At 38.6% G+C, this 9,005-nt stretch overlaps 3 protein-coding genes across 7 annotated transcripts; 2 read left to right on the top strand and 1 right to left on the bottom strand.

The window, feature by feature from the left end:
- Positions 1 to 2,550, top strand: LOC140883580 (protein NUCLEAR FUSION DEFECTIVE 6, mitochondrial-like). 5 transcript variants are annotated; one of them, XM_073290113.1, is made up of 4 exons: positions 1 to 246; positions 351 to 475; positions 2,033 to 2,072; positions 2,275 to 2,550. In XM_073290113.1, the coding sequence occupies exons 1-3, from the start codon at positions 95 to 97 to the stop codon at positions 2,038 to 2,040; spliced, it is 285 nt and encodes a 94-aa protein (XP_073146214.1). In that variant the 5' UTR covers positions 1 to 94; the 3' UTR covers positions 2,041 to 2,072; positions 2,275 to 2,550. The 5 variants fall into 5 exon arrangements, with proteins under 5 accessions (XP_073146214.1, XP_073146212.1, XP_073146213.1 ...); XM_073290111.1 differs by lacking the exon at positions 2,033 to 2,072 and having other exon boundaries at positions 2,275 to 2,549; XM_073290112.1 differs by lacking the exon at positions 2,275 to 2,550 and having other exon boundaries at positions 2,033 to 2,268.
- Positions 2,551 to 2,987: 437 nt separating this feature from the next.
- LOC140883776 (uncharacterized protein At4g28440-like) lies at positions 2,988 to 5,563 on the bottom strand. The gene is made up of 2 exons (XM_073290358.1): positions 5,137 to 5,563; positions 2,988 to 3,342 (listed from the first exon to the last, which is right to left on the bottom strand). The coding sequence occupies exons 1-2, from the start codon at positions 5,411 to 5,413 to the stop codon at positions 3,146 to 3,148; spliced, it is 474 nt and encodes a 157-aa protein (XP_073146459.1). The 5' UTR covers positions 5,414 to 5,563; the 3' UTR covers positions 2,988 to 3,145.
- A 541-nt stretch (positions 5,564 to 6,104) lies between these two features.
- LOC140877985 (uncharacterized) lies at positions 6,105 to 8,841 on the top strand. Its single transcript, XM_073281590.1, has 3 exons — positions 6,105 to 7,122; positions 7,232 to 7,879; positions 8,306 to 8,841. The coding sequence occupies exons 1-3, from the start codon at positions 6,105 to 6,107 to the stop codon at positions 8,839 to 8,841; spliced, it is 2,202 nt and encodes a 733-aa protein (XP_073137691.1).
- Positions 8,842 to 9,005: the final 164 nt, after the last annotated feature.

The raw sequence follows: 9,005 nt of genomic DNA, 5'->3' as shown, positions 1-9,005 counted from the left end.
TCTGAGACTTTATGCCTGCAGAAAACTAAAAACCCAACAAAGCCCTATTTACCCATTTTGAGCATCATCTCCGATTACCGCACTGTCACCCGCCATGGCAACCGTCGCCGCCAGGTCTGTCTTGCGATTGGCCACCGCATCCTCTCGAAGTGCCGTCATTAGAAGATCCGCCGGAGTAAAACCCAAGGCTGCTCCCTCGCCATTCGGAATATCATCTCGAACACCGCTTACTGCTCGCATTTTCAGGTTTTAGATGCTCGCTTTATCTACTTTAGCGATTTAATGTGTGATAGACCTAATTCGTGGTTACGATCACAATTATTCAATATTTCAATCGGTATTTGAGCTAGGACCCCTGTGGAGTTGAGTGGCATTAGCTTGGTGTCAATGTTACCGTACCACACTGCAACAGCCTCTGCACTGCTTAACTCCATGCTTTCTGTTGCTCCTCGTGGACAAGCTTGGACTCTCGAAGGTAAATATCGTCTTTCCCGTGTGCACATTAATTTGGTTTCGGTGTTTCAATATTCTTTTCCTTAGCAAGCAATTACCTTGATGCTATTATGTGGTTCCATTATCTTATTTGGCGATGTGGAGGGAAATTGGCACTTGTACCAACTGTGGAAGTTTAAACTATACATTCTACTTAATGGACATAACCTGAAAATAGTGTCTGTTCGATTAACTTTTTCCTGAGTCCACGTAACTACGAAGTTCGTGTCTTTCTTTCTTGACATGATACAATAACTACGAAGTTCGTGTGTTTCTTTCTTGACATTAAACAGAACTGAACTATATATTTCAGCCCTTTTGCATCACTCTTTCAAAATATAGGAAGTTTTTTTTATTCTAGGAAAAGAGAGGACTCGATATGAAGGTCCCGAGAAAGAGGTGAACTGATCTCATTTCTTGTTCTGTTTGGATGATACACCACGTTGGCATGTTGTATAAAAAAATTATTGCTATGAAGCCTCCAAAGATGTATATGCCAAAGAAAAATTCCCTTCAATGACATTGTCCTTGCTGAATGCATGAGGCACTTTACCACTTAAAGTTCTGTACATAGCTGGACACCCTTAGCCTTTCAGATCTCTAGATTGAGATGGAGCTACAAGTCTACAACACATCATCTTAATGGCCAACCCAGATAACTCAATTAAACTGACAAAGATTCTCCAAATTAGATGGTGGGGTGGACACATGTACTTGCACCTCCTAGTTTATAGACTCGTAGTGGTTCTGGAAATTCAATCGTTACTTTGTATGATAGATTGCATGTATGTGAAAAGTCTGTCATCACATTTACTCTTACTCTCATATCTTTGAGAAGTTTCAAAGTAATCCTCGGAATCTTATCAAATGTTCCAAATACTTTGTGGAAAAAGTGTTTGGCAAATCAAATATTATTAATGATTTATTATGGAACAGCTTTAGAGATTGATGATGAATTGAATCGACAAATTGCCCATTTGATAACTGGATGACATGAGACTCCATAACTTGAAACTTCTGTTTGTTTCTGGATTTTATTTTATTTTTTTTATGATTGAACTTCATATGCTTATACTGGACCATACAAGGGAACCTCAATGTCTGTGGGAAGATGAAATTAATCTGTCACCTGCATTTCTTGCTGACTCAGTCATTTATAGACCATGCTAATGTGTGGGATTCATCAGATTGCAAAGATGATGTATGATGAATGATGGATGGTCAAAGCGGGAGTTTTATTTACTTGAGCACACTAGGAGAATTCCTGATTTTAGAGTCAACGAGCTCGGCACAGAAAAAATTTTCTTTGTTTTTGTTTTTTTGTTCTTATGTTGGATGATCGAACTTGATCTAAAGAGCAAGTTAATTATTCGCAGTGAAATGGGACTTTTGATATTTGTAACATGTCCATTACTTTCTCAACTTTGTTTTGTAACATGTCCATTGCTATCTCAACTTTGTTTCTTGGGATGCCCAGTTCTGTAATTCCCAGCAATAGTTTTCCCTGTGACCTTTTATTTTGTGCTATTTTTCTGTTTAGGGTTGTGATTTCCGCTCATTGGCTGACATTGGACCTGAAGGTTTTCAACTTTCTGCCTGTTTTTTTTTTTTTGAGAAAAAAAATTTTATAGCTGAAATTTGTATTTTCAATTCGTAAGACTCGACTGGCAAAGTTTAGGGGATCAGGGGGCCTTGTTATCTTTGCTTCTTGCTCACCTTTTAGCTGTGTGGGGCTACACCTGCTATTCTCTTCATAAAACACACTGTTTTCCTGCATTGTAGATGGATGATGTTAGAATGTGGTGAGACTGGTGTTGGAGATCCATGGATGTCAATGTTGCATGAAATGCTGGAAACGAGTGAATCTAGGATAACTATTGATCGATCGATCGAACCGAGTGTCACCCACAGTTATGGTGACTATATTACCTTCCATAAAATTAAGACACCTACTTGTGATCGAATGCAAGTTTTCTGGTTATTCCCATTCTGAGGTTGTATAAAACTTTAAACTCAGTTGGAAGAAACACACCCTTTACAAGCTGATGTTCTCTGAGTTACAACATTTCACATCAAGGTTTTCAGTAAGTTTCTCATGTAGGGTAGAACACGAATTTGAGTCGAGCTTGAAAAATATAAATAAATATCTAAACATGAGTTCGAGTTCAATGGATGAAAATATCTAAAGTCTTGTAGAATTAATTGGTAAATATTGGCTTTATGATGACATTTAGGGAGGAATGGTATATCAAATTATTTTTAAGAAATTATTACGCAAATTAGAATATCGAGTTCAACTTGAAATGATTACCAGTGGGTTCTTACTGTGTACGAGTCCAGTAATAGCTTGAGTTCATATTTCCCAAATCCAGATGATGTCGAATTGCTCGATGCATGTTCACATTTTTTTTATTTTATTTTTTAATTAAAATAAAACATCATTATTGGCATTATATTTTTAATATCCCTTATCAAACATTTAGGCTCTTGACAAGTAGTACAAGACGATCTTCTTGGCACGCCCGCTATGAAGCCAAAGTTATACATATGTTAATTACCCTTGCACGGAAAAGAAATAAAGACAGATGAACATGTATACCAAAAGCCCGATTAATCACATGATAAATTGAACTCCGATAGCATCAACGTGGAGTCACTTTCCAGATTCTTCGACGTTAACCAATTCGTACTCGACCAAGGAAAGATTATTGTCCTCTTTGACCACAAATTTTGCAGGCTCCGTAGCTTCAACAAGACCCCATTTATCGACGGCTAGCCTCATGGACCCCTTGAACATGTCAATCTTTGCATTCCGTAGTATCACAGTATTACCTGGCTGCATCAGCTCAACTGCAAGAAAATTGCAAATTATCACCAACAAAAATGGATGCATAATTCACAAAAAAGGTTATATTCTTACACTGGAAGTCATTTCAAAAAACACTATATAGTCAAGAACTAAATTATCATTCTGAGTTGATCAACACAAAGCACAACAACAATGCAAGAAAAAAGAAGGAAGGGACAAACATCAACAACTGCAATCTGAACTAGAATCAGAAAGTCTGACAATTTGTTTAGATCACCACAAAGATTATACAGTAAGAATATGAAAATAACCTCTTCCAAAATCGTGAACAAAATAACAAAATTAAATATGGAACTGGAAGGACAAAACAAGTGGTAATCTACTAGTAGAGACAGAAAGTTTAAGTGTCCAACCAATCAGGAAAGCTTCATTAAAACGCAAATGGCATTTGTCGCACACCTGAAGCATCAAAAAGATTTACTGTAGAGACTTAAATGCCCAAGAACTATCTCTTCTCAGTGTTCTCACTACTTTCCAGATGAGAAGAGCTGAAGAGATTAATGGAACAATGGTTTGCAAGGTATTAGATCTGGTGTCGTGCTATTACAGTACCATCTTGGACACAATCACTATGCCACAATGCTACTTGTAAACAGGGCGTAATAGAATTCATTACACAGTCCAAAAAAGGGATATAATGGTCAAATAACACTTTTGAGTACATAAATTAGTTTGGTAAATTATCATAACATCAGTATTTGGCAAAATTTACACCTTCCAACTGGACTCGAATATCATATGAAATATAGCACAAGACAATACATTATTATGATAGAAATGTATTGATGTATCCATGAACATTTCTACCATCATCGTAAAACTAAAGCACAACCAGGAAAGTTCAAATGTTACGAGTTCCATATAGTATGCAGGAGGCTGGGGGGTTATGTAAAAGTTACAGCTGTCTGCTTTCCCCATGTCGTCAGACTGAAACAAAGTATCGTCGAATCAACAACTTCCAAAAAAATTGAATAAAATTTGGATGAATAATAATTTTAAAAGGCATGAAAAATGAGGCAACTGCTGCTGCATGCTCACTGATTTACCTCAAAGGCGACATGAACTCATTACCTCAAAACGCTAACGTGAAGTTGAAAACCAACAAGTACAGCAGATAAAACCTCAAGTTACAGGTTCCCAGTAACAGATAAAAATATCTATAAACAATAACAATTGAACACATCAATTCTTCCAGTACCAAATATTAGGGTTGTCTCCCTAACTGTAACGGCATTTTCCCACACCAAATTTCATTTTATGCATACAGGCCTTTCAAGCAAACAGGCTCCCAACTGCTGCCAATTTGACAAATATTCTCACCATTCCGAAATAATTAACCAACACCTTTAGCATCAACAGAAAACAAAATTTGAAATACTTTGTCAATTCCACTGAATAATTCTTTATTTCAACGGGCGCACCAGCCATTGCATATGTATCTAGATATCATCACGAATCGGAATCATAACTAACAAACCAGCACAACACACTATGGCAATTGCAATGTTGTGTCTAATATTCCAACTCTATGCAGGCCAAGAATTGGGAAACACCCTTTCTATGTCTCAAAAGCGACTGATGAATCCAAACAACCTTTCAAGCTTAAGACTTAAACATCAGAAGTTAAATGGTAATAGCTTCCAACCAAAACATGCCAAACAATGGACACAACGTATTATCATTTCCAAATTACCAGCAATCGCATATAGTACTCAATTGTGTCTATCGAATAACAATGTGTGCGCGCGTGCGAGATAGAATCAAGGATGGCGTACCTTGATTGTCACGAGCAGTGAAGAGTATAGCGCCGGTTTCATCCCCGACGAGGCATTCGGCGATTTTGAGACTCTGGTGTCGGCCTCCAGGGAGAGCCGGATTGCGCGACGCCCTATTAACAACGGTTTTTGAGCTGATCACCTTAACAATTATGGTGTGGCCAGATGTCTCTGGTTTCAAAGAATCGATTTTAACAAACACCGGCGGCCGCAGTTGAGGCTTCTGCGCCGAGGCCGCCGCATCACCCTGTTGCTTCGTTGCTTTCGGAGGGGCCATGAGATCTGGGATGAGCAGAAATGGGGAAATGGAAACGACGATTTGATTCGAAATCGTACGAATGTCAAGAAATCTAAGCCCTAATTTGCTGTTAGTGCCATCCAAATTCCGATGTTTGCCAATACTGGAGTGGATGCACCATTATTTACCTTAATTGTAATACCTTTTTTCCCACGTGTTTAAATTCAAAGTTTAAAATTAACAGATTTTTTTTATATATATAATTTAAAACTTAGGTTAATTAATTCGCAAAATAATTACGAATACGATATAGAGATCCATTATGCAATCACACATAAACAAACTTATTTGAATATTGATGATATTGAATATTGATGATGGTGGATCCATGGATGTATTCATTTGATCATTGTCGGAGATTCCAACATTGTTTTGGCACGAAAGTTGAGATTCAAGAGGGAGATTTTAATACAAAACTCTTTCATAATTATGCCTCTTCTCGCAGGAGGAAAAACTCTATCCTGGAACTCAAAGACGATCATGGGAACACTTGTGTTTGGGGACATGGTTTACAAGAGCTCATTTTGTCTTATTTTCAAAACTTGTTTACTTCTTCAGGAAATATGGATGCTAATATCTTAGCACATGTTCCTCGAAGAATTGACGAAAACCAGAATCAGTTTCTTTGCAGGCCATATGAAAAAAGGAGATCGAGCAAGCCCTTAGTGCCATGCACCGCGACAAATCCCCTGGCCCGGATGGTTTAAACCCAGGCTTCTATCAGTCTTTCTGGGATGTTACTGGCCCAAAAGTGACTTCAGCGTGTTTGGCTTTTCTTAATCAAGGATTTATGCCAGCTAAAATCAATGAGACTTCTTTAATTCTCATTACTAAAAAAAAGAAGCCAGACACTTTATCGGATGTTCGCCCTATTTCGTTATGCAATGTTTTATATAAGATTGTGTCTAAGATGGTGGCCAATCGGCTGAAAGTCGTTCTAAACTCGGTTATCTCTCACTCACATAGTGCTTTTACCCCGGGTAGAGGCATTACTGATAATGTCCTCATTGCATTCGAGATAAGCCATTATATGAAGAGAAAGCGTCAAGGAAAATCTGGCAATGCAGCATTGAAAATTGACATGTCAAAGGCGTATGATCGTGTAGAGTGGGCTTTCTTGCAGAATATGATGCTTAAGCTTGGGGATTTTCAGAGTAAATGGGTTGACTTTGTTATGCTATGCATCTCCTCTGTTTCTTACATGGTGGTTCATAATGGTCAGGATTTCGGCCCGATTGTCCCACAGCGGGGTCTTCGTCAAGGTGATCCTTTATCGCCTTATCTTTTCTTAATTTGTGCGGAAGGCCTTTCTTCTCTGTTGCAGGCAGAAACTCGAAGAGGTGCTATTCATGGGGTGAAGGTGGCTCGTCGAGCTCTGCCTATCTCACACCTCTTTTTCGCAGATGATAGCTTCTTGTTTTTTAAGGCAACTGAAGAGGAAGCCGCCAACATTAAAAGTTGTCTTGACCAGTATGAGTTTGCTTCGGGGCAGAAGGTTAATTTTCTTAAATCTTCTATTTCGTTTAGTGAGAATGTGCCAAATGAAAGGAAGAACTTGATTTGTGAAACCCTTGGGGTGAGATATACCACCAATCATGGAGCCTATCTTGGCCTCCCTTCTCTTATTGGCCGTAAAAAATCCGAGGTGTTTGCTTTTGTAAAAGAGAAGACGTGGAGTCGTATGCAAGGTTGGAAAAACAAATTTCTATCTCGATCTTATTAAATCAGTTGTGCAAGCTCTTCCAACTTATGTTATGAGTGTATTTCTCTTGCCCTTGATGTTATGTGCCGATTTAGAACGTATGATGAATTCTTTTTGGTGGGGTGGAGCCGATAACAACAGGGGCGGCTTGCGATGGCTTAGATGGGATAAGCTTACACTCCACAAAGCTGATGGCGGTTTGGGTTTCCGAAATATACACCACTATAATTTGGCTCTCTTGGCTAAACAAAGCTGGAAGCTTGTAGCTAATCCACATTCGTTGGCATCTCAAGTTTTGAAAGCAATGTACTATCCTAATTCTACTTTCATGGATGCAAAAATGGGATCTAACCCGAGCTATGTTTGGAGGAGCATCATGGCAACCCAAGATCTTATCAGAAGAGGTGCTAGAATTCGTATTGGATCAGGTAATCTTACTCACATCTGGAATACACCCTGGCTGCCGGATTTAGAGAATCCATTTGTTGTAACAGATTGCCCTATAGATTTGAAACTTGCTAATGTGAATTCTCTCCGTGAAGCGGGTTATGGTAGTTGGGATTTAGATCTTCTGGATGATCTATTTATCGAGAGAGACAAGCATTTGATCTCAGCTATTCCCTTAAGTAGAAGAGAATGTGAGGATAAGTGGATCTGGGGACCTGATCGTAATGGTTCTTATTCTGTGAAGAGTGGTTATAAGATTCTGCAATTGAGCAGTGGGTTGACTCCTCAAGCTTCAGGTTTTAATTGGCTTTATATTTGGTGATTGAATATTCCGACAAAATTTAAGAATTTTATTTGGAGAGCTCTCTCTAATTGTCTTCCAACAAGAGTTACTCTTCAGAGAAGAAGAGTTGATATCGGAGATTGGTGTCTAATCTGTAAAAATGAGCCGGGATCAGATTTTCACGCACTTGTTCTCTGTCCTGTTGCTCGTGGGGTTTGGAACTTGTCTTCCATTGGTAGTTTTGTGGGTTCAGTATCTTCGTTCAGGGCTTGGTGGCAGGTTTTAGAGACTAATCGGTCCAAATCTGATATTGAGAAAGCAGCGATTGTACTGTGGTCAATTTGAAATAATCGTAACGATGCGGTTTGGAATGGGAAGCAGAACTCGTCGATAAATATTTTTCATTCAGCCATGAAAACTTTTTCCTTATGGTTCCAAGCCAACCAGAAGAGAATTTTCAACAGTCCACCAAGAACCCAGCAGAGCGATAGTAAATGGATTAAGCCACCGAGACAGTTTCTCAAATGCAATGTAGATGCAGCCATTTTCAACTCTCCTCCTCGGATGAGATTCGGGTGTATTATCAGGGATAGCGTGGGAGAGGCTGTTGCTGCTGTGCATGGATGTTTTCCAGGTGTGTTCGACCCCAGAACAGCAGAAGCATTGAGTATCCGGGAAGCGCTTTCTTGGCTCAAAGATCTTTCTTATTCGAATATAATGGTGGAATCAGATGCTCTTACATTGATTGAAGCGTTGAAGAAACGGAGTCCGGATGATTCTTATGTGGGTTTGATTATTGAAGACTGTAGATTCCTAGCTTTGGAATTGAACTCTTGTTCTTTTATTTTTGTTCGTAGATCAGCGAACCAGACGGCACATACTCTAGCCAAAGCAGCTGGTTCTTTGTCTGGTCGGAAAGGTCGAGTTATTCCTTCGCCTTCCCTTGTTTCAGTTGTGGTTGTTCAGGATCTTTAATATCAATCTTCTTATTTCAAAAAAAAAAAAGAGTTATTATAACATCGTAATAATATCTTCTTCGCTTCTCTCTCTCTCTCTATATATATATATATATATATATTCTTCGAAATAACATATGATATGCATTGTATAGATTTAATTTGGATAAAATAAAATTTCAA

This window comes from Henckelia pumila, chromosome 2, assembly GCF_033568475.1.
Source record: "Henckelia pumila isolate YLH828 chromosome 2, ASM3356847v2, whole genome shotgun sequence".
NCBI classification, from domain to species: Eukaryota; Viridiplantae; Streptophyta; class Magnoliopsida; order Lamiales; family Gesneriaceae; genus Henckelia; species Henckelia pumila.
The sequence above is the reverse complement of the archived record's forward strand: the minus strand, read 5'-3'. Positions and strand labels throughout refer to the sequence as shown.

Excerpts from the sequence above, each read along its gene's own strand:
- LOC140883580 (XM_073290109.1), top strand. The coding sequence starts at position 95 with ATGGCAACCGTCGCCGCCAGGTCTGTCTTGCGATTGGCCACCGCATCC. Across the intron at positions 247-350 it reads CTTACTGCTCGCATTTTCAG|GACCCCTGTGGAGTTGAGTG; the intron begins GTTTTAGATGCT and ends TATTTGAGCTAG. Across the intron at positions 476-1,652 it reads ACAAGCTTGGACTCTCGAAG|ACCATGCTAATGTGTGGGAT; the intron begins GTAAATATCGTC and ends AGTCATTTATAG.
- LOC140883776 (XM_073290358.1), bottom strand. The coding sequence starts at position 5,413 with ATGGCCCCTCCGAAAGCAACGAAGCAACAGGGTGATGCGGCGGCCTCG. Across the intron at positions 3,343-5,136 it reads CACTGCTCGTGACAATCAAG|TTGAGCTGATGCAGCCAGGT; the intron begins GTACGCCATCCT and ends ATTTTCTTGCAG.
- LOC140877985 (XM_073281590.1), top strand. The coding sequence starts at position 6,105 with ATGCACCGCGACAAATCCCCTGGCCCGGATGGTTTAAACCCAGGCTTC. Across the intron at positions 7,123-7,231 it reads GACGTGGAGTCGTATGCAAG|AACGTATGATGAATTCTTTT; the intron begins GTTGGAAAAACA and ends GTGCCGATTTAG. Across the intron at positions 7,880-8,305 it reads GTTGACTCCTCAAGCTTCAG|CCAACCAGAAGAGAATTTTC; the intron begins GTTTTAATTGGC and ends TATGGTTCCAAG.